The sequence below is a fragment of the Lactuca virosa genome, chromosome 6 (assembly GCF_052849685.1).
Source record: "Lactuca virosa cultivar CGN04683 chromosome 6, Lactuca_virosa_CGN04683_v6, whole genome shotgun sequence".
NCBI lineage: Eukaryota > Viridiplantae > Streptophyta > Magnoliopsida > Asterales > Asteraceae > Lactuca > Lactuca virosa.
The window spans coordinates 58,831,976-58,857,362 of record NC_136431.1 but is presented as its reverse complement, the minus strand read 5'-3'; the positions used below and the strand labels follow the sequence as shown (position 1 = coordinate 58,857,362).

Here is a 25,387-nt window from a genome sequence, read left to right as displayed (position 1 = left end):
TTTCTCTTACTTTTCATTGTTGTTTTTACTTTTACTATTCTTTTAATATATTTTTTTTTCTTGACAGATATAATTAACTAATACTTTTACTATTCTTTTTCTTTTATTTGCAATTTTAATAGCGAAAAATGTAAACTGACCCCATCGTAGATAGTTTTAGGTTTGATGAAGCAAAAAATATGAACTTACTTTTATTGATATGTTATTTATTTACTTAATCAATATATTGGGCCTTAAAATTCATTACCATAGTGGATGCCTCGTATCACAAATTCAAACAAAATAACCCATGCGCAATGTTTAATTGAGAAGCAAATACAAGAAGCATCGTCTCCAAACAATCACTGGACTTTGATTCATAAAGGTTTTTATTTTTTATATTTTTTATAGCAAGAAAATAATATAAAATTTAGGGATTGTTTGTTTACCTCTTAATTGAAAAATTAAGAGGCAATCTCTTAAAAATTCAGATATTGATTGTTTGGTACCCTCTTAAAATATACATCTGAATTTGTTAAATACCTCTTAAAAATCAGACTTCACCCGGCATCTGAACAAAAAAAAAGATGCAGCTGCCCCTTAGTTCTCGCTCTTTCTTTCTTTCTCAAAATCACGCCTCCACTCCTTTCTTCTCATCAACGCGCACACAAAAACCTACATCGATCTGTCGAAGCTGTGTTCCCTCCCCGTCGTCGGCCTCCTCTCCGCCTCAACTCCGACTGCTACACCACAGCACCTCCGGCTCCGCCTCCGACGACTTCTGCAACGACTTCTACAGGTAATATCACGTCTCCGCTCTTTTATTCTCATCGACGCACACACACAAATAACTTCTGAAATCAGTGATTACTCAGATTTGCTATCGTTTTCTACTACCGATGATTTTTGCAAGTTTATGTGTCCCTGAATTCGGTGATTTCATAGAAATTTTGTTGTTTTTTTCTTTTATTTTTTCTGAAATCAGATGGTGTAGTCTTATGAAATCGTGGGTTTCTTTTTTTCCTTTGTTTTTTCCTGTGAAATATTGTTTCTTTTTGTTTTCTCTTGGATTTTTCTGAAAATTTTGCTGATTTCTTGTTTCTCTTCGTTTTTATTGTGAAATGTTGCTGAAATATGTGGAAAACATTGCTGTGAAATCTTGATTTTTGTTGTGTCTCTTGTTTTTCTACTTTCCAACAACAACAAATGACGTATTTTTTCTTTTGATTTGTTGTTTTTCTGAAATGTTGTTATGAAAGTATGCTTATGAATTCTGAAAAATCTGTGAAATCTTGCGAAATTATGTTGAAATCTGTGAAATTGATTATAAACATGTTATGGATTCACTAACTAAAAGTATGATGCTATATCTTGAACAGGCATTCATTAACATCATTTATTATGGATTGAAGTAAAGAAATTATGTTTTACACAGAAAGGGTATTTTGGGGAATAATTGAAAATTAACAAGAGAATAGAAGATTTTTACCTTTTTAGATATGTTTTAGGTTATCATTGTTTTGGAGCTTTTAATTGTTTTGGGTACAACAATTAAGAAATAGGTTTGTCATTTGTGATATGAAATCTTGATTTTCTTGTATTATTGTAATTGGTTGCTTTGAATATAATCAAGAAATGATAGAGTTATGTTTGATTTGGATATATGTTTAATTTTCATTAATGTTTAATTTGGATTTTATATGGTGTTTGTATATTTTTTTTTATAATTATTCAAGTAGTTGATTCGGTTATTTTATAAACAAAAACGTTAAATTCAACAAAAAAATAACACAGAAGGGTAAAATGGTCATTTTTATAATTTAACACTATAATTCAGAGGTTTCAACCAAACAGTATTTGAAAATTCAGATCTTAAAAATTCAGACCCTCTTAGAAATTCAGACCTCTTAAAAATTCAGCTATTAAAAATTCAGATCCTGCCAAACAGTCCCTTACATAGAAGTCGACTTCAAAGTAGCATCAACGTTAACATGTTAAGATATCATAATTTCCATGTCCTTCATAGATCTTCTAGCAACATATAACGTGGGATTATTTGGCATTTTAAATAAAAACACACATTCAAAATTACCATTGTTGTCCTTCAATTGGATTGAACAGCAATGATAATACATGAGATTTAATCACATCTGGACAACCATGCCCGTCTCCTTTAGCATACATGAATAGTGCCATCCTATCCAGGTTTGTTGCATGGTCTATAAACTCCCATAAAAACTTTGATTTAGCAGCTGCTCGTTCTTTGTTAAGTTTCTTCCATGTCTCGCTGATTAGTTTTTTTATATACCTTCTAGCTTCCTCTTCTGTTGCACCACTCTCATGCATGTAACACTGAATTGCTTTTGGAGTATCTCCTCTTGCCATTTCATCCTTAAAGGAAGAAGAAAATGTTTAACTTGTTTATATTCTATATCATTGAAAACACTTCCACTTCCAAATTTAATGTACGTGTGCAAAGGAAAATAGGCAAAATATGAATAATGCTAGAGCATACCGAGGATGTCCCTAAGTCATCAGCAAGTCGGAAGATTATTGATGAGTAGCGAACTATATTATTGGACATATCTATGCACTGTAGGATTTCTTTGGTTAAAGTAATTGATGTTAAAAAGGTAACATGCATGAGTACTAAAGGACCCGATATCGATACACAAGCATTTTCCAAGTACTCTTCGAGCGTGGGTGTATATCCATTGTGGTACCACTGTGCTTCTACTAGATATGACTTGCATAAGTCTCCCCACTGCAATGTTGGCATTCAAAACATAAAAGAGGATTAGCAAAAAGGGAAAGAGGAGACGGATGTTTGTCACAAAAATCACCAAAAAGGGAAAGAGTGTAATACCAAAGCACAACATTTTCAACATTAATCACATTTCTTTAAAACAAAATGAGGATTAGCAAAACTGTTGCCAATCGTTATTGAGGTAAAATTTCACAAGTAATGTTATTTTCTTACAAAATGTAAATTTTGTTTTTCTAAATTAATAATAACGGAAATAAGCCTATAAAAGAGTGATATATGAGGAAATAGGAAAGAAGAGACGGATGAGAGTGGGTTTTGGATCATTAGTTGATTAAAATTAATCAAAAGGAGGTGTCCTTTTTCCTTTTCCAGAAGACAAACCGATTTGGATCATGAAAAGAAAACACGTTTGATTCCCAACTACATAAACAAATTAGATAGAGATCTGCAAAAAGAAGTGTGCCATATTTCTTTTCTTAATGAATCTATTTTTTAATATGTTAAAATGATATTTTCAGGATATAATATCCTATTTGGGAAAAAAATTAAACATTATAAAATATAATGTCAACATCGATCACTGAAATAGTATAATTTTGTAAATTTACAAATCTTTTACACATAATTGGTGATCAATTTCATAATATATTTTAAAAAGGTAATCATGCATGGTGTTATGTCGATCTTTATCTCTATTGGTCATTTTAGTAATTAACTCAACATAATAGTGTGACTATTATGAAGAAGGATTACTTACTACTTTATTTAGGTACGTAAGGATGAGAAATCCCGTGTTCGTCAAGGTGTTATATGCAATCTCATTTACCGAATTGTAGAATCCAAGGAAACATATTTTCATATAATCTGGGAGTTCTCCTATTGCATGGATATCCCATCTATGAAAGAAAAATTCTTTAGTTCTCATTAAATTTGTGCAAATAGCAGTTAATAAATAACTAAGCATGTAATTCTAACAGAAGTGTCGAGTGTATATATATATATATATATATATATATATATATATATATATATATATATATATATATATATATATATATATATATATATATAGAGAGAGAGAGAGAGAGAGAGAGAGAGAGAGAGAGAGAGAGAGGTAAGTTTCGTTGAGATTAAAAATAAAATAGAGATCTTGGGATTTAACCCCAGCCACATATTTCATATTTCCCGCACTAACCCTTTGGCGTACCGGCGCGACAAACATGTTATAATCATAAATGATTATATAGCGCCGCTCGTTCTTTTCTCCTCCACCATCATCCCCACCACCACTACCACCACCTCTGACACCATTCGACCCCACTATTGTCATCTCCGTCACTTATACCACCGCCACCTCTGCCATCACAACTCTTCCGCTACCGACTGTCATAATCATATATGATTACTCAATCTGTGAACAGAGATATATGTGTAATCATTTATGATTAGGCATACCCCACTACTACCGGTACGCTGGAGCGTTAGAGCGGCAAATGAGAAATATGTGGCTGAGTTTTTAAATCTCAAATGAATCATCCCCTATATATATATATATATATATATATATATATATATATATATATATATATATATATATATATATATATATATATATATATATATATATATATATATATATATATATATATATATATATATATACAATCGACTGCATTTACCTGCTAATAACATCAGTAAATTGTTCAAGTTCATCCAAAGTGCCAAATACATCATAGACATCATCAATTGTAGTAATCATGGCAATAACCTTTGCCAACGTTCTCCTTCCAAGACTAAAGTGAGGTAAGTAACTAACACCAACTGCCCACAAAAAATTCTCCACTAACCGGTCTCGAGCAAAGCTTAACTTCTTGTCCCACATTGTATTTGTCCACCACCTATTTAAGGGGTACACCATGTACATGTATAACAAGTCAAGATAAAATAATTTATATCCATATGATGATATACCTTGAGGAGTGTTTTAGATCCTCGATGTGGATAGCCTGGACCAGGTTAAAATCTAGTTTTGCAAGCTCTATCAATGTGGGATTTATGCCACTTCTTTGCTCATATACTTCCATAAACCATTTCGCCTCTACCCTTGGTAATCTCCAATGCAGCGGAAGCTCCAAAGCATGTTTTACTAATGATGACGTATTTCCATCAAGTTTCTCAAGATTTTCTTCGAAATATTTGGTTGTGAAGTCTCTAACATCGTCCAATATGCTTTCATCCTCGAATGAATAATAAGAAGCTTCATACAAGTTCAGCATTCCCACCACATCCTCGAGTAATTGTGGGTTTAGATTTTGTGTCTTGTCCTTAAAGTTTAGAAATATCTCTAAATATAAAGCAAAATAAAAAAAGTTTTAGTGTATATTTTAATATAAACTAAACCTAGTGCATTGGGAACCAATGAAGATGTACACAAGGTGATGAAAGTCCCCTTTTTTTTTCAGGTGCCTAACCTTATACAATCTTAAAATTCTCAATGAATATGAATCATTTATTAGATTTACCTTGAGGAACCTGATAAGCATGTTGTCTTAGTAGTCGAAAGCCAAGGGCTTTAGTGTTCAAATCCAAGTTATTCCACTTGTTTTGAGTTTTGTAGTAATTATAGTAAATCATCTCCAATACCACATTTATTTCATCTTCAAAGTGATATGATATACCTAGTCTCTGCAACTCATCAACCAGCTCCAGAGTACCCAACGGATTTCCCACACTTTGTATCAACGTTTTCACATCTTCCTTTAGAGTATGTGCTCTTGCCGTGTAATCTTCTCCCTGTATAGGTTAAATTCTTGAATGTGACATACTACCAATCATAATATAAAAGAAAATGGGAATCTTACTATGTATTTGCTAGAGAGCGATTGAACATGATCATAGGACCATAATGATGACTTATAATTTGCAGATCGTCTAACAAGGGGTTCAGCTGCAATGAATTCCTTTGATGTCGATTGTAATGAAGATGATGGTTTACAAATGCGGAAAGATCTAGTTTTGCTATGATTATAGTTGTAATTGAGTATTGACCCATAAAAAAAGCACACCGAAGCCATCAAGGAAGATATATGTTAGAAAGTAATAAGGTGGTCTATATATAGGGATTGTATGTATGTATGTATATATATATATATATATATATATAGTGACGGACACAGGATTTTTAGATAGTAGTAACACCGATAAAATAGTAGTTGCACCTATATATATATATATATATATATATATATATATATATATATATATATATATATATATATATATATATATATAAAAGAATAAATGTGAAATACATATATTGTGTGAATGTATGATCACTTATTGTCTATTAAATTTAAAACAATGAATGGTTGTCATACGAAAATTTATGTTATTAACATGAGATAACATTTATTATATAATTATACTGTATTCTAATTTATTAACATATATTTAAAAAAAATGAAGATTCCTTATTTACATCCTAATTTGATAAAATTTTATTAAATAATTATTTATCTTATTTTATAGGTTACATGAATCATTACCTCATTTTTTTAAAACCCAAGTTCCTATCATTTTATGAACACATATTTCTTTTTTCATGCTTATCGAAGTGTTTTTTAAGAATTAACATTCTTAAAAAGAATACTCCTACATATCTCAAGAATTAACAATTTGCATCAAAATAATAATCGTTTTTATTGCAATTTCAGACACATTTTTTTAAAAAAAAAAATCATGTAAAAAACAACACATAAGAATTTTTCAAAATATGTGTTTTCTTTGAGAATATAACTATTCTCTCAAAATATAGGCAATATGTAATATTTTTTTTATATAATATTTCAATGATTCGCCAAAACTATAACACCAAACAAAATATGAACTATTCCTTTACACATAATTAGATGTTACATGGTATAACATATTTTTGAAGAATATGCAGTAAATAATATATTCTTTCTATGAATTCTCAAAGAATAATGAGAGAATGTCATTCCAAATAACACAATCTCTATTTTTCCAGTAAATGTCGGAACTCTTTGAACGACCTTTAAATCCCTTTGATGATGTTATGACGTGGTTATAAGACTTACAATTTCCATATAAAAAAAACTGTGTAATGATACTTGGAATTTCCATATAAAAAAAACTAAAACAATAAGATTTACAATTTAAAATTTAAAATAAAAATAGAAAAATCATATGTGTTACTATATGTACCCCACTTATATAAATCGTTACATCATAGGAGGGGAGAGGGTATATAAACACTATTACATTCACACATGAGGGTACACAAAACAATTTAGGGGTCGTATAAAATTTCTCAAATCATATATCACTTTAGTTTTCTAATATACGAACCAAATAATGAAGTTGATAAGCAATAAAGCATCCATCAATCAAATTTACGAAGTTGATAAGCAATAAAGCACTCATCAATCAAATTTGTTGTCCAGGTAAAACTCAACAATCCACTGTTTATGTGAAAATAATTGACCATATGATGACAAAAAAGAAAAAAAAATCCATTTTGCATCACAAAAAATAAATTCAAACTTGCATCACAGATTATAGTGACTAAAAAAATCCCAAATTGCATACATTTAAATTAAATTCATTAGAAGATATGTTTGAACACAATAATCAAAATCCCCAGTATATGATGTGGGTAAATAGAAGTAAAAAGTAATGAAACATACTTACTAATACCCCCATTCTTAGGTTAATACATGATCCTTAGCCTTAACATTGAGATTGAAGTGCGCCGAATAATGACTAGGCTTCTTCCATCTTCAAAATAAATAGCCAGCCACCTAGCACATTATATTATATATATATATATATATATATATATATATATATATATATATATATATATATATATATATATATATTAAATCCAAATGAGCTTAGGAATACTACCTTTTTAGGCTTTAGGTTTTTGCCACAAAAGTTTACTGAATTTGACACTTTTAGTACCTAAAGTCAAAATTTTTACATTTTTGCCTTTTAATTAAGTTTTTGTGCCTTAAGGTTTTTGCCACAAATCTTTAATGACTTTGACACTTTTAGTCCTTGCAGTCAAAGGTTTTACATTTTGGTGTTTTTGCCACAAATCTTTAATGAATTTGACACTTTTCGTCCTTGTAGTCAAAACGTTTACATTTTGACATAAAAAACACAGAAAACTTCCTTTAAAATTTTGCCACCATATTTTCCCAACTTTGACCACTTTAACATTATTGCCACAAGATTTTTGGATTTTCTCCACCAATGTCCCTTCTTTTCGTTGTACACTTTTGACATCTAATTTTAGGGGTTGTCGACTTTCTCCCTATTTATAGTGATTTACAATTTCAGCACATATTTTTTAATGTTGGCCGATTTTTTCTATATTACCCCAAAAGCGGCATAGCCGCGGGTTCTTTACTAGTTAAAATTAAAACAAAATCTTTAGAAAAATTTCAATATCTTCGGTCGGTTTACCAGATAGTCTCAAATTATTATTATTATTTTCTTTTACAAAAAATCATAAAAACCGATAAAATGTTGCATAATGACCAATTTTTTCTATTTCAGCCAGTAACAAATTACTTTGAAACTATTTCATAAACTAAATCAAAATATTGAGACTTTTCTGCAAAAATTTTTATTTTTATTTTTATTATTTTATTAAAAACAAAAATAAATATATAATTTTTTTTAAATTCGTTATTGTTAATGTTATTAAATAAATACATGTATAATAAAATTTTAAATACATATTTATACATATAAAAACATATTTATATATAAAAAGTACGTATAAATATATATATATGGAAATTTTTATATATTTATATATTTTTATTATTTTATTAAATACATATATAAAAAAAGTTAAATAGAAAAACTTTAGAAACAATTTTTAAGGTATATATATATATATATATATATATATATATATATATATATATATATATATATATATATATATATACATTTTTCATATGTATTTAAATAATTTTACCTTTAAAAAACATTTTTAATGTTTTTTTTTTCATTTAACCGTTTTTACACATGTATTTAATAATACTTATAAATGTGTTTTGTACTCTTCACATTATCAGTAATACAAGTTGTCTTTTTGATATTTATGTTGTTTATCATTCATTAACTTCAAGTATTGCAAACAAGCATGGTTAAGATACAACTATGTTGTTTATTACTTGCTTTATGTTGATGTTGTAATTGTTGATCATCTTATAGTTTCTGTTTAGCTGTTCTTCATTCTACATTTTATTTATTGTTGAGCTGTTATTATATTTATACACTAGGTTAATACCCGTGGAAACCACGGTTAAAAAAAAAAACAATATTATAACTTCAAATCGTATGATTAATCAAAGATTTGCAAAAATTTATTAATTTAAAAAGATAAAAGTTAGTCTCTAAGTTCATAAAAATTAATATATACATTAATATGAATATCTTAATAAAATCATGATTTTGTACAATGCAATATAAATTTAAATAGAATAAAATGACATTGTTATATGACAAATTAGAAATTATGGTATATAATATTCATACATAAACTCAACACAATAAATTCCAAATTAAAATGATTAAGAAAGTTCAAGATGATTTACTAAATATAAGTAAAATATGATATAAAAAAATAAAATCTACAAATTATCAATATATTTTTATTTGGTAAATTCTCACATGTAAATTATTCTTTAGAAAGTTCAAGATCCTTATGATCTTTTTGATGAAAATTTGGAGTTGCATACTTATGTTTTAGGTGAAATTAAAAACTTAAAATAAACATATCATAATGGATGACGTTGATACAAAACATGTACAAATTAAAATTGTTTTGATATTAATAGAATAACATGCACATTATTTTGAATTAAAAAGATAGTGGCAAATTTTTTCAATTATAGAATAAAATCTTAAGCTACAGTGTTATATGAAGAATAGGAGAAAAAAAGTCTATATAACCCAAGATACCAATGCACTGTGTTTGATCAATAAACCAGATAAGACCCATACATTCTTATGCAAATATAAAACCCAACCATAACCAATATGAAAAAAAATGAAAATGTGATATACGTCATCCAAAGCAATAGCTTCCTCTACTAACATCATTGTATTTGCCACAATGTTATGAAAAAATAGCATCTAAAACATTAGTTAAAGATCTATTAAAAATACATAAAATTCTACCACTTTCAACACAATCCTAAATGAACCAGTCAAATAAAATAAGTACATAACAATCTAATAAGAAAAAAAATACAAATTGATTGTTAAATGAAACAGGTAAATGCTAATACTAAATGAAGACATGTAAATGCTAGAAAAACAAAACCAGGATAACATACAATAAAAGATCATAACATGTCACAAACATAAAAATTAGAAGTTGTGGCCTTACCATAATAGGCAAATGCATATCTCACAAAACTTTGAAATTAAAATATTATCAAAGGGTTACGGTTGACAAATAATTCTGAAAATAATGAAAAACATCTCAAGATAATTAGCCCTATTTTTATATACACAAGATGTCTGTTCCTGTTTCCAAACAATGCATAATGAACTAAATCAATCAATATTTGAAACTACATTTCATTTTTTGAATTCCATAAGGGAACTCAGTGTGACATTTTACCAAACAGGTAATAAGTATTTAAACTTCATACCAGAAATTGCTTTATAATAAACAGTCATATGCAAAAAAAAAAAAAAAAAAAAAAAAAAAAACAGATTTGTTTATACAGAAACGCAAACCTATTTGTTATAAAGGAACGTGATATAGAGAAAGAAGACAAATGATGATGAAAAATATACACCATAATTTTAATTAGCTTCAACAGCGTATCAACTGATAATCAAAATAATGAAGGTTCAAAGATTTAGTATTACAGTGTACATCGACTTGACCGAGAAATTTATACTGATTTGAATAGACGGTGAGTTTGTTGTTCTTGTAATTTCAAAATTCAAATAAAAAATTATGGAAGGCAAAATCACCGGTGGTGCAGTTGTAGTTTAACGCTATATGTTTGAGGGTGGTTGTTGATAAAGGAGATTTTTCGACGTTAGGGTTTGAGAGAGAGATAGAAAGAGTTCATTCAAAATTTGATTGTTTATTGGAGAAAATGGGAAGTACGATAAATTAGGAGGGCCGTCAAAGCAGCGGGCAACCATTTAACGATTTCTTGTTGATTTTAAGGAATCTGCTGACTGGACGGAGTGTATGCGGGAGGGGAGGGCGGGACGCTTCCCACTCACCGGAACACCGTACTGCCGGTGAGGGAAGCCGGGTGAGGGAAAGTGGTGGGTGAGGGGGTGCCGCTGTTTCTCTCTTCCTCCTATTGGTCCACCAATTTTTTTTAAATAACCGTTAAAAAACGGTAGGAAATGAAATATAATTTTTTTTTCAACGGCTACAAGCCTAATTTAAATATTTTTTCCCTACAATCAAACCCCAATCTCCGATAGATGGAAAAAAAACTAATGTTTCGAGTTCAAGCACCCCTACTCGAAACATTTTCGCTATCAATTTATCACAAGGGGTTTATCATCCCCAACTCGATGCTCCCACTGAATCTCCACTACAATTCCAATACCAAAATGTTAAACAATTTTACTTGGTCCAAGCTCCAAATGTTACTTCCCAAATGTTCTCAAACTTTGTTGTTTTTCCCGATCAACATTCGCCAAATCATCCTCAAACTCAAATCCCACTCTTTCAATCTCAAACCCAAACCCAAACCCAACCCCAACCACAATACCAACTCATCGATGAGTTGGATGACTCGGATGAAGAGATTGTTCGGGAAACTCAACCCACACCACCCCACAACGCCGCAAAGGAAAACAACAACTGCGCGAGGGTGTCGCACAACCGGGTAGACAAAAGCCAAAACCATGGCTTCCACATGAAGAGCTAGTTGTCGTAAAAGCTTGAGTTGACATTTTAGAAGATTCGAGGACGGGAAATGCACAACCAGGGGATCATTTTTGGCTTCGCATTTTAGAGAGGTTTCGTGGGGAGATAGGAAAAGGTGACGAGTACTGCACGAAACATCAAGTGAATTCGAAGTTTCGATAAATAGTGAAGGGCGTTTCAAAAATAAGCGGGTTGTACAACAACCTAAAAACCCAAGAAGAAACGGCTAAGGAGATGAAGAAATACTTCAAGAAGCTTTACATTTTTATCTTGAGGAAGTCGGAAAACCATTCAAGTGGCACGATTGTTAGAAAATATTGATTAAAAGTCCCAAGTGGAAAAAATACGAGCAAGATTTTATTTTTGGAGTACAACAATCAAAGTGAACGAAAACGGGCTCTAGTGGTTACACAACTTCCTCCGATGCTCGGGTCGGTCTAGATCTAAATGAGGAGACGAACTCGAGCTAGAAGAAATTGTCCGCCCGATAGGAAGGGACAAAGCAAAGAGGAAGGGAAAATGGACTTCTTCGGGTGCTTCGGATTTCAGCATGGACGCGGAGGAAATGCAGAAAATGACGGAGACGTTTCATCGATATAATTTTAATTTCGCTGAACGTTTGGTGTTCGACAAAGAAAAAGAATAAACAATAAAGAAGAGCGCGGAGAGACAAGAAATGAAGGATATGAGGTTCTTGATAGAAAAAAACCGACCATCTTTTGAGATCGGCTTTGGAACTCGTTTTGAAGAAAAAGGAACGGATTATGCAAACATATTTTTCTTAGATTGGTGTTTGTTTGTTTGTTTGTTTGTTTATTTTTGGTTTTTTTCTAATTATTTTAATCTTGTGTTTTTTATGTAATTTTTATTTTAATTAATGAAGTGGTTTTTATTTTTAATTAATTTTATGTTTATTATTAATTTTAAAAAAATATATAAATAATAAAAATCAATTATTTTTATTTAAATAAAAAAAGTGAAGGAAACTTCCCGCACACACTCTAGCTTTTAGTGAGGGAAAGGAAAGTGGGAAAAAAGATGACGTGGCATGGAGAAAGTGAGGGGAGTTTGCCACACACACCCTCCAGTCTAAGGGATGAATGAGGAGATACATCTTTAAGCGGGAAAAAGAGAATACAGAGTCTAAAAAGGTGGGGACAAATTCGGTGATCAAAATTCAAAGCTAGCAGAAGTAATTTATACCGAGATTGAAGAATGCTTTTGGTAACTATTTGAATAAGGTATGTAATAAATAAAAATTATATTATAATAGATCACTTGAAAAAAAAGGTCTGAAACCGAGATAGAGGAAGCAGGGGTATAATAGTAATTTTACTTTTTCAGAAAAAATGGTGATAGATAGACACGTGAACCATGGGTAAAATATTTAGGGTAAAATATTTATAACGCTTGGATATGGTATAAGCTTAATTCCCTAATTAATTGTATTTTCAATGGGAACTCAACGAGTTGGAAGCTCCAACTCGTCGTGTCGAGATGGATTTTGGCCGCGTACATTTATGGACCAACTCGGCGAGTCAGAGTGTCCCAACTCGGCGAGTTAGCGGCTGTGAAGAAACCCTAATTTTAGGGTTTTGCACCCTATTTAAAGACCATAATTACCTTGACTGGCCTCCTTACCAGCCTCCTCTGTCCAGAAACCCTAAATTTGTGCATCATCTTTCAAGTTGTGTGTGTGAGCTAGTAGTGAGCTTTGAGAGTTGATTTTTGGTATTCTTTGGAAGGAGCTTTGAAGTTGGAGGTGTCTAGTTTGGAAGGAGGGCTATAGATTCAGAAACTCTCCACTTGTTGCAGTCTTTTTGAGGTATAAAGTCGACACCTTGCTTTGTTATCATCTAGATCTCTTTGTTTGAAGTTTTATCTTGATTTTGGGATTATAGTTGGGTTGTCCAAGAAGTTCAGAGTTCCAGGGGCTATTATGCTAGATTTGGCCCTTTCATGACCTCTCTTGGCTTAAAGTGGCAACCTTTAATAGGTTCTAGGTCCCATTCATGCAATAAGTTCTTTATTAAGCCCATGTTGAGCCTTAGAGCTTCCTTCTAGCATGCATGGACGTAAAGTTGGAAATTTTACGTGATTTCCTAGCCTTTGGATGTCAGATCTGCATTTTGGGTTTATGCTTTTGGAGTTTAAGGGCTTAATGGGTTAAGCCTCACCCCTTTGAGTCTAGTGTTCGGGTTTGGGCTCTTTGTGGGGTTCCTAAGGGTAAAGTTGGAAACTTTACCCTTCTAGACATCATTTTGAAGGAAATCTGAGATTTGGAGTTCCTAGATTCGATGGAAACAGCTTAATGCATTAAGCTGTTGGATTTCCGGCCAACTCGGCGAGTTCATTAGTGAACTCGGCGAGTTGATGGAAGTTTTCCCGATTCGTGCAGTTAAGGAAGGAACTCGGCGAGTTGAAGTAAAACTCAACGAGTTGGGTCAACTCGGACCGTTGACTTTAGTCTTTGACCAAGATTGACCTGTAAGGGGTTTTAGGGCGTTTTGAGTTGAATCTAAGAAATTGTTATTGTTTAGGGATTGAATAGAGTTGATATTCGGAGTCGGGACCTAGTCAGCTATCGTTCAGTATTCGAGGTTAATCTTCTCACTGCACTCATGGGCCGAAGGCACCAAGGACGGCCCATTAAATGATATGTTATGTTGTCTTAGAGTATGTAATGGTTTGCTACTTAATCTATATGTTGAATTATGTGAAAACCATGGGGGGGAGCCCATGACACTCGGTAAGACCATGGGAGGAACCAATGGCTTGGGGATATAAGACCATGGGGGAGCCCATGGCATTCCAAATGAAGACCATGGAGGGAGTCCATAGCAGTCTTGAATGTATGTGTGCATGACATTATGTGATTTTATGTTTTGGTGTTTTGGGAAACTCTTAAGCGTATGCTTACAGTTTTGTTGATTGTTTCAGGTACTTCTAGCTCTAAGGGCAAGGGTCCGGTTTGATGGCGCAGCGTGCACTCTCTAGCATTTTTTCCACTTGTTATTACGGACACTCTGATCTTTCCGAATAATATGATGATGTAATGGATTTGGAAACAATTTGTGATGGGAAGTTGTAATTATTAAACCTGGGTTGTTAATGTTTAAAAGAAAATTTTTACTTGGAATTTTGGGCTATTACAAGTTGGTATCAGAGCCTTGGTTTGAGGGATTCGGGCACATCTTTGGGTGTGTTAGAACTCAAACTGGGGAAATTGTAAAATTATCTTTCAAAAAGAAAAAAAAAAGTTAAAATTTTCTTGAATTCGATTTTTGTAAGTAAACGGAGAGAGTGCAATGCGCGGAATCGGCCGAGCTCCAGTAACTGTTCCTAATGTTTTAGCCATATCTATAGTATATATGGAAATTGATGTTAAATGGATTATTTGCCAAGTGTATGCTTTCAAAGTTGTACATGCTTAGGATTGCATAGCCCTAGAATGAGGGAATTTGCCTTATTCCTATTCCTTGTTTGGTTGTGGTTTAGGGTAAAAGCTTTATTTGACAGTCTATGTGATTCTCTTTGTGTATAACTTGCATGCATAGAGAAACGTGTTATGATTAATCTGAGTTTCTGGTTTGGTGAGGGTTCAGAATCCTAGAGCACTCTAGGATCTGAGTTAGTGTTGTGTTTATGAGTCATGATTTATGATTAGATGATTTAGGGTTATTAGGTATGGCATTGGGGAAGGTACAGGTTGGTGTGGAAGGTAGTATTGGGCCCGTACTACTGAAAGCACAGGACCTGTACCCAAATCAATGACAGACCTGAAAGCTCTTAGGAGTCCGACGAGAAGGAATCCATTTCGAATTCCTTATCATAATATTTGCAATATTTTCAGTTGGGGATGGTGATGATCACGCGAGGTTCAGGTTCAGGATCAGGTTCAGGTTCAGGCTCTAGTGTAGAGCCCATTGACAAGAGGCTGCACGATCTTATCACAGCTGAGGTTACTCGTGGCATACTTGACGCTACCCCGGTGATCTTTGGTACCGTCAAGGAGGGCATCATGGAGATCATGGAGGAGCGGCTCAGATCTTTCCGAGTCGAGATTGTTGCAGACCAGATTGGGCGAGTCCAAGGTGTATGGAGCGCCTGAGTTCTTCGGGGTCAGGGATCCCATCACTAGTCGACGCTGGGTGGCAGACATGGAGAATTCCCAACACACGAGCTTTTTCCCTGAGGCGGCAAAGGTGGGATTTTCATCGTGTATGTTAAGGGATCGAGCACGAGATTGGTGGGAGGAGGTGACCCGCGAGGTGGGATCCGCGGGTGTGGCTGAGATGTCTTGGGAGGAGTTTGTGAGGACGTTTGATCAGGAGTTTGCACCATCCATCGAGGTGCAACGTTTGGTGAGAGAGTTCCAGGACTTACAGCAGACTACCGAGACTGTGGCGGAGATCACCGCCAAGTTTCGAGAGAGGGCACTTTTGGTTCCGCAGTACGCTGTGGATGAGGAGATGAAGAAGACGAGGTATCATTCCATGCTGAAGGATGATATTCGGGAGTTTGTGAGCTTTTCGGGGTGCAAGACCCTGAATGAGATGGTGGAGAAGGCCCGAGAGCGGGAAATCGAGTTAGAGCTCCGCACGAAGCGGAATCCGGAGCAGGTTCAGGCAGCAGTAGGTCAGGAGAAGAAGCCTAAGACCTCTGATCCTCCCATCAGGAGTCAGTAGGGTCGTGGCTATTGTGCTAAGTGTGGTAAGCCGCACAGTGGAGCCTGCCGAGCAGCAAGCTTAGCATTTTATGCGTATGGCCAGCCGGGTCACATGAGTCGGGATTGCCCCAATAAGGGCTTGATTTGTTTTCACTACAACCAGACCAGCCATAAAAAGGCCGATTGTCCGAGATTGGATAGAGGAGGAGGAGGAGCGGTGGCGGTGCCTGCGCCCACCACGATAAGGATTACAGATGGCCGCTCGATCAAGGCGGAAGCTCCTGCGGTGAAGAGCCTCACATTTCAGCTGACTAATGAGGAGGTTCGAGCAATGCCTGATATCGTGTCTGGTATGTGATCTATTTCCGTCTGGTTTATTTTATTATTATGCTTATGATGTTATGATTTTATATAGGGACCTTTTTGGTCAATGGTTTGTCGACTCAGATTATTTTTGATTCGGGGGCTACCCGATCGTTTGTATCTTTTGCGCTCAGCAAGAAGTTTCGTGATACACTGGGGACTTTGAATTCCCCACTTGAGGTGGATATCGTAGATGACCGCACCGCGAGTGCTTCGAGGGTATTTCGAAGGAGTGTTCTAAATATGTTCGGGGAGAGGTTTCCTATCGATTTGGTTTCGATTCCTTTGCGAGGATTGAAGGTGATCATCAGGATAGATTGGTTGGGGCCGACTGGGGCCATGATAGATTGCGAGCGTCAGCTGGTGAGAGTTCGAAACCCAAGTGAGGGAGAACTGGTTATTCATGGAGAGAGAGCCTTCCATGAGCCAACTCTCTATTTGGCTGCGAGAGTTAAGAGACTCCTTCAGCAGGGTTGTTCTGGATAATTGACTTATGTTTCGGATACAAGGGTGGGGGCCACGCCAGATAGGAGCAGGGTACCGATTGTACGAGAATTTCCTGATGTATTTCCAGAGGAGTTGCCTGGGGTGCCTCCCGAGAGGCAAGTGGTTCCATATTGATTTAGTGAGATGCAGGAGTTGTCTACGCAGCTTCAGGAGCTGCTAGACCGAGGATTCATTCGTCCGAGCAGTTCCCCTGGGGAGAACCTATCCTATTCGTGAAAAAAAGGATGGGTCGCACAAGATGTGTATTGATTATCGGGAGTTGAACAAGCTAACAGTGAAGAACCGTATTCCGCTTCCGAGGTTTGATGATTTGTTCGATCAGCTTCAGGGTGCCTCGTGGTTTTCCAAGATTGATCTTCGGTCAGGGTATCATCAGATGTGGATTAGGGATGAGGATCTACCGAAGATGGTTTTCAGGACTCGTTATGGTCATTAAAAGTTTGTGGTGATGCCATTTGGGCTCACCAATGCTCCAACAGCGTTCATGGATCTCATGAACCGGGTTTGCAGACCGATGTTGGATCAGTCCGTGATCGTTTTCACTGATGCTATTTTTGTCTATTTTAACACCAAGGAGCAGCATTTGAGAAAGGTGTTGGAGACCTTGAGGAGGGAGTGGCTTTATTCCAAATTCTCCAAATGTGAGTTTTGGTTGTGTGAGGTGCAGTTTTTGGGGCACATCATCAACGAAGAGGGTATTTTGGTGGATCCCGCCAAGATTGAGGCGGTAATGTGTTGGGAGGTTCCGAGAAACGCATCCAAGATCAGAAGTTTCTTGGGATTAACGGGGTATTATCAGAGATTCATCCAGGATTTCTCCAAATTTGTTGTACTCTTGACCCGTTTGACCAAGAAAAGTGTGAACTTTCGGTGGGGTCCAGATCAACATTCGGCCTTCGAGACATTGAGGCAGAAATTATGTGAGGGCCCGATTCTAGCTCTGCCCGAGGGATTGGATGATTTTGTAGTGTATTGCGACGCTTCTATTTCAGGGTTAGGAGTTGTGCTGATGCAGATGGGGCATGTGATCGCTTATGCCTTGAGGTAGCTGAAGCCTCATGAGGCGAATTACCCCACTCATGATTTGGAATTAGGGGAAGTGGTTTTTGCCCTCAAGATTTGGAGGCATTATCTATATGGGGTACGATGTACCATCTTCACCGATCACAAGAGTTTGAAGTATTTGATGGATCAACAGAATTTGAATATGCGTCAGAGGAGATGGTTAGATGTGGTGAAAGATTATCACTGTGAGATTTTATATCATCCCGGAAAGGCCAATGTGGTGGCCGATGCTTTGAGCCGTAAGGCGGCAAGTACCCCGATCCGAGATGTCTGCTTGAGGATGGCGGTGATTTCACCATTGTTGGATATGATCAAGGAGGCTCAGGTAGAGGGTTTAAAAAAGGAGAACTGGAAGATCGTGCGGATTCGGGGGCAAATTCTGTTGTTTGTTCGAGATAGTCAGGGTTTATTGACTCAGTGTGGCAGAATTTGGGTTCCGACATCTGGAGGTGTGAGGCAAAGAATCTTGGAGGGGCACACAAATCCAAATTTTCTATCCATCTGGGGGCCACAAAGATGTACCGAGACCTGAGATTGAGCTATTGGTGGCCCTTCATGAAGCGGGAGGTTGCATGGTTTGTCGAGTGGTGTTTTACTTGTAGGAAGGTCAAGGCCGAACATCAAAGGCCTCACGGAAAGATGCAACCGCTACCTATTCCCATGTGGAAATGGGAAGAGATCACCATGGATTTTATCACGAAGCTACCTAAGACGACGCGGGGTGTGGATTCCATTTGGGTTAATGTGGACAGGTTGACTAAGAGTGCACATCTTATTCCGATTTCCGAGAGTATCTTCACCGAGAAATTAGCAGACATTTATGTGCGGGAGGTGGTGGTTAGACATGGAGTGCCAGTATCAATGTTCTTAGACCGCGATGTTCGTTTCACCTCCAGATTTTGAAGGAAGTTTGATGAGGATTTGGGTGCTCAATTGCATTTCAGAACTGCTTACCACCCCCCATACCGATGGTTAGAGCGAGCAGATGATCCAGACACTCGAGGATATGATCCGGGAATGTGTATTGGATTTCGGAGGGAGTTGGGATACTTATCTTCCACTAGCAGAGTTCTCATATAACAATAGTTATTATGCTATTATTGACCGACCCCCATTTGAGATGTTGTATGGTCGGAGGTGTAGGACTCCAGTTTGTTGGGGGGAGGTTGGACATCAAGTTATGGGAAGCATTGAGGTGGTACTTAAGACTAGTGAGTTGATTCAACAGGTGCGTGACAGGTTGCGAGTCGTGCAGAGCCGTCAGAAAAGTTATGCTGATCGGCGTCGATCGGATCTCAAATTTTAGGTGGGGGATTTTGTTTAGTTGAAGGTGTCCCCATGGAAGGGTGTCATTCGGTTTCGGAAGAGGGGCAAGCTGGGGCCCCGATTCATTGGTCCGTTCAGGATTTCTGCCCGCGTTGGCAGGGTTGCTTATCAATTGGATCTACCGAATGAGCTCATTCAGATCCACAATACCATCCATGTGTCTCAACTTCGAAAGTGTGTTGCTGATGAGGCCACAGTCATTTATTTTGATGATATTCAGGTTGATGGGAGCCTGAATTATGTGGAGAAGCCCATTGCGATTCTGGATAGAAAAACAAAAGCTTTGCGGAACAAAGAAGTGAAGTTAAAGAAGGTGCAACGGCAACATCGGAAGGGCTCAGAATGGACGGGGAGCCCGAGGAGGAGATGAGAGAGCATTACCCAGGATTGTTTGATGTAGCGGACTTCGAGGACAAAGTATGATTCAAGTGGGGGAGACTTGCGCATGGATCCGGTATAAGCTTAATTCCCTAATTAACTGTATTTTCAATGGGAACTCGATGAGTTGGAAGCTCCAATTCGGCCTGTCGAGAGGAAATTTGGCCGCGTACATTTATGGACCAACTTGGCGAGTCGGAGTGTCCCAACTCGGCGAGTTGGCGGCTGTGAAGAAACCCTAATTTTAGGGTTTTTCACCTTATTTAAAGACCTTAAGTCCCTTGGATGGCCTCCTTACCGCCTCCACTGTCCAGAAACCCTAAATTCATGCAATCTTTCAAGGTTGTGTGTGAGAGCTTGTAGTGAGCTTTGAGAGTTGATTTTTGGTATTCTTTGGAAGGAGCTTTAAAGTTGGAGGTGTCTAGTTTGGAAGGAGGGCTATAGATCCAGAAACTCTCCACTTGTTGCAGTCTTTTTGAGGTATAAAGTCGACACCTTGCTTTGTTATCATCTAGATCTCTTTCTTTGTAGATTTATCTTGATTTTGGGATTATAGTTGGGCTGTCCAAAAAGTTCAGAGTTCCATGGTCTATTATGCTAGATTTGGCCCTTTCATGACCTCTCTTGGCTTAAAGTTGCAAACTTTAATAGGTTCTAGGTCCCATTCATGCAATAAGTTATTTATTAAGCCCATGTTGAGTCTTAAAGCTTCCTTCTAGCTTGCATGGACGTAAAGTTGGAAACATTACGTGATCTCCAAGCCTTTGGATGTCAGATCTGCATTTTGGGTCTACGCTTTTGGAGTTTAAGGGCTTAATGGGTTAAGCCTCACCCCTTTGAGTCCATGGTTCGGGTTTGGGCTCTTTGTGGGGGTTCCTAAGGGTAAAGTTGGAAACTTTACCCTTCTAGACATCATTTTGAAGGAAATCTGAGATTTGGAGTTCCTAGATTCGATGGAAACAGCTTAATGCATTAAGTTGTTGGATTTCTGGCCAACTCGGCGAGTTCATTAGTGAACTCGGCGAATTGATGGAAGTTTTCCCAATTCGTGCAGTTAAGGAAGGAACTCGACGAGTTGAAGTAAAACTCGGTGAGTTGGGTCAACTCGGACCGTTGACTTTGACCTTTGACTTTAGTCTTTGACCAAGTTTGACCTATAAGGGGTTTTAGGGCGTTTTGAGTTGAATCTAAGAAATTGTTATTGTTTAGGGATTGAGTAGAGATGATATTCGGAGCCGGGACCTAGTCAGCTAACGTTTATTATTCGAGGCGAGTCTTCTCACTGCACTCATGGGTCGAAGGCACCAAGGCTGGACCATTAATTTATATGTTATGTTGTCTTAGAGTATGTAATGGTTTAATATTTAATCTATATGCTGAATTATGTGAAGACCATGGGGGAGCCCATGACACTCGGTAAGACCATGGGAGGAGCCCATGGCTCAGAGATGTAAGACCATGGGGGGAGCCCTGTGCATCCCAAATGAAGACCATGGAGGGAGTCCATGGCAGTCTTGTATGTATGTGTGCATGACATTATGTGATTTTATGTTTTAGTGTTTTGGGAAACTCACTAAGCGTATGCTTACAGTTTTGTTGATTGTTTCAGGTACTTCTAGCTCTAAGGGCAAGGGCCTGACTTGATGGCGCAACGTGCACTCTCCAACATTTTTCCCACTTGTTATAATGGACACTCTGATCTTTTCGAATAATATGATGATGTAATGGATTTGGAAACAATTTGTGACGGGAATTTCTAATTACTAAACCTGGGTTGTTAATGTTTAAAAGAAAAATTTTACTTGGAATTTTGGGCTGTTACAAATTTGTAACGCTTGGATCCGGTATAAGCTTAATTCCTTAATTAATTGTATTTTCAATGGGAAGTCGATGAGTTGGAAGCTCCAACTCGTCGTGTCGAGAGGGATTTTGGCCGCGTACATTTATGGACCAACTCGGCGAGTCGGGGTGTCCCAACTCGGCGAGTTGGCGGCTGTGAAGAAACCCTAATTTTAGGGTTTTGCACCCTATTTAAAGACCTTAAGTCCCTTGGCTGGCCACCTTACCAGCCTCCCCTGTCCAGAAACCCCAAATTCGTGCATCATCTTTCAAGGTTGTGTGTGTGTGAGCTTTTAGTGAGCTTTGAGAGTTGATTTTTGGTATTCTTTGGAAGGAGATTTGAAGTTGGAGGTCTCTAGTTTGGAAGGAGGGCTATAGATCCAGAAAATCTCAACTTGTTGCAGTCTTTTTGAGGTATATGATGGGTTTTGAGCATTCTAACACTCCTATGGTGTACATGCAACCCTAGAAACCTTGGATCTATGTTTTCTCTAATATACATGCAAATATGATTTTTCCAAGGTTCTCATTCTAACTAGCTTACCATGGGGTACTTGTAATATAAAAATTAGTAGAATGACATACCTTTGTTGTTGCTTGGATTCCTTAAGACCTTGTGAGCCTAGCACCCCAAATGTGATGCCTCAAATGCTTCACACAACACCACAACTCTTGGAATAACTTAAGAGAAGTACACTTGAGCACAAAATCGGCTTGCCCTCACTCTTTTGTCTTAGATCCCGATTTTGCTCCATATGAGGTTCTTTATATAGTGTGTCACATGTAGGGTCACACCATGTAAACCCTAATGTGCATGGCTTTTCATTTCCCCCATGATCCATGGGTTTTAACCTCCATGGAGCACCCAATGGGTCCTAGCCCAATCTAGTGAATCATGGACCATAAGCCCACTATATAAGAATGAAGGATTTACACAATCAATCCTCGTATATTTAATTAGTGTCTTTTGATCTCAAAATTATTTCCAAATTAATTCTTGATCAATACTAATTAAATAATATGATTTCATATTAATATATTAGAATATATTAACAAATCATAAGTGTCCTTCTTCTCATTTTGTCTATCCAATTGTTGAGATGCCATGCAATCCAAATGGACCATGCCAAGCCAGGTGAAGTGCATACCAAATATAGTTATGGACTTAGACACCTTATCTAACAGTCTCCCACTTGGATAAGTCTAATAACTATAGTTACAGGTATGACTTCAGGATCCGACCAACAATCGTAGCTCTTTCAAAGTCTTGTGGAACTAAGATGATGATGCGCCATTTAAGATAAATGATCATATACTCCTCTGTTCTAGATATCAGCCGGACAAATACATGGAACAATGTCGTACTTATTGTCCAGCAGTTTGTTTCCCGATTTCCGATTTGTTTGACATAGAACTAAACTGAACACATCAAATTGGTTCTGACCGGGCCCGTCACATAGGTCAAAACAAAATCATCGAGGGGCCCAGATATCGCTTTTAATCCTCCAAGGATTAAAAGGAATAGATAAACTTCGAATCATATGCTTGTACTAACTACTTGTTGAATCATACACAAAAACACGTTTTATAACATCAAGTTACTGATGTGTTTTCGTGCAATCAATGCACAACCAACTCATAATCAACAACTCATATCTCTAGGTTTGAAGACTTATATGATATTACCGTCTCACGATCACTCGAGATAAATTCCATGAAGTGATACAAGTGAACGTGGGTTTAAATTCAATACTCAGAACTTATGAGCACTCATGAATGTTGTAGAAACTTTTGCTATGTCTAACACCGTAGACATCTACAAACCCAATTCATGACAGTCTTAATTCATACCTACTTCCAACATATGACTGACTGTGGAGAGTTTGAATAAAGTAATTATTCTGGAAGTCAAAACAAGCAAAATTTAAACAATAGTAAACAATTGACACAAGATAGTAACACTTTACTTATATATAAACAACAACTTTTATTTAATCATCAAATGTCAATTACATTTTACAAGTTTCAGAAATAGCTATCTAATTACTAAAACTAATATCATCCTTCAGCCCGATGCGCCTCTTATGCTGCAAATGCTTAACCCTACACAGTCCCTTCGTGAGGGGGTCTGCTGGGTTTTCATCTCATGATACCCTCTTTGCCACGAGGAGTCCTTCTTCTATTCGATGTCTAATGAAGTGGTATTTTCTGTCGATGTGCCTGGATCTCCTGTGATCCCTTGGTTCCTTGGCTAAGGAAACTACACTCTCGTTATCACAGAAAATCTCCATAGGCTCCTTTATAGCTGGTACAACTCCAAGGTCTCCAATGAAGTTCTTCAGCCATATTGCCTCCTTCGCCGCCTCGCTTGCTGCTATGTACTCTGATTCGCAAGTTGAATCAGCTACTGTCTCCTGCTTGGAACCTTTCCAAGTAATTGCTCCTCTATTTAGGGTAAAGACCCAGCCCGACTGAGAGCGGAAATTATCCCGATCAGTCTGAGAGCTAGTATCACTATACCACACTACTCTCAAGTCATCACTCCCACCAAGGGTAAGGACCCAGTCCCTAGTCCTCCGTAGGTACTTGAGAATATTCTTCACCGTAGTCCAGTGAGCCTTGCCCGGATTCCCTTGATATCTGTTGACCATGCTCAAAGCAAAAACCACATCAGGGCGAGTACAAGTCATAGCGTACATGATCGAGCCTACAGCGGAAGCATACGACACTCGACTCATCTCAACTATCTCAGCCTCTGTACTCGGGCTTTGAGTCTTACTCAGTTTGGCGTTACTCTGGATTGGTAAGTCACCTTTCTTGGAATCCTACATGCTGAACCTTTTCAGCACCTTATCCAAGTAGGTACTTTGACTAAGTCCAATTAGTCTCTTACTCCTATCTCTCAATACCCTTATTCTTAAGATATAGGCAGCTTCTCCAAGGTCCTTCATAGCAAAACACTTCCCAAGCCAGGATTTAACCTCCTGCAACGTTGGGATGTCATTTCCTATGAGTAGTATGTCATCCACATACAATACCAAAAAACTAACTATACTCTTACTAGCCTTAACATATACACAGGACTCATTCTCTCTCCTCAAAAAGCCAAACTCTTTGACTTTCTCATCGAAACAAAGATTTCATCTACGAGATGCTTGTTTCAATCCATAGATGGATTTCTCAAGCTTACACACTCTATTAGGGTGGTTTGCATCTACAAAACCCTCTGGCTGACTCATGTAAACATCCTCAGCCAACGTTCCATTAAGGAAAGCGGTTTTGACATCCATTTGCCATATTTCATAATCATGAAATGTAGCTATGGCTAGCAAAACCCTAATAGACTTAATATTCGCTACTGGTGAGAAGGTCTCATCATAGTCAACTCCCGGAGTTTGAGTAAAGCCCTTCGCAACCATTCACGCTTTATAAGTGTGTACATTCCCATCCATGTCGGTCTTCTTTTTGAAGATCCATTTGCACCCGACCGTCTTACGACCTGGTACATTGTCAACCAAGTTCTAAACTTGATTGTCAT

At 36.7% G+C, this 25,387-nt stretch overlaps 1 protein-coding gene and 1 long non-coding RNA gene across 3 annotated transcripts; one reads left to right on the top strand and one right to left on the bottom strand.

Annotated features, from left to right (window-relative positions):
- Positions 1–349: 349 nt before the first annotated feature.
- On the top strand, positions 350–1,641 carry LOC145120804 (uncharacterized). Of its 2 annotated transcripts, XR_013714367.1 has the most exons (3): positions 350–364; positions 537–778; positions 1,359–1,641. It is a non-coding gene; the product is annotated as an uncharacterized LOC145120804 (long non-coding RNA). The 2 variants fall into 2 exon arrangements; XR_013714366.1 differs by lacking the exon at positions 350–364 and having other exon boundaries at positions 464–778.
- Positions 1,642–1,884: 243 nt separating this feature from the next.
- On the bottom strand, positions 1,885–5,820 carry LOC145119724 (R-linalool synthase QH1, chloroplastic-like). Its single transcript, XM_079055439.1, has 7 exons — positions 5,608–5,820; positions 5,269–5,539; positions 4,718–5,090; positions 4,426–4,644; positions 3,504–3,642; positions 2,495–2,743; positions 1,885–2,370 (listed from the first exon to the last, which is right to left on the bottom strand). The coding sequence occupies exons 1-7, from the start codon at positions 5,818–5,820 to the stop codon at positions 2,068–2,070; spliced, it is 1,767 nt and encodes a 588-aa protein (XP_078911565.1). The 3' UTR covers positions 1,885–2,067.
- Positions 5,821–25,387: the final 19,567 nt, after the last annotated feature.

Coding starts and splice junctions, on each gene's coding strand:
- LOC145119724 (XM_079055439.1), bottom strand. CDS start 5,820: ATGGCTTCGGTGTGCTTTTTTTATGGGTCAATACTCAATTACAACTAT. Junction 5,540..5,607: donor CGCTCTCTAGCAAATACATA/GTAAGATTCCCA, acceptor TAACCTATACAG/GGAGAAGATTACACGGCAAG. Junction 5,091..5,268: donor TGCTTATCAGGTTCCTCAAG/GTAAATCTAATA, acceptor CTTTATATTTAG/AGATATTTCTAAACTTTAAG.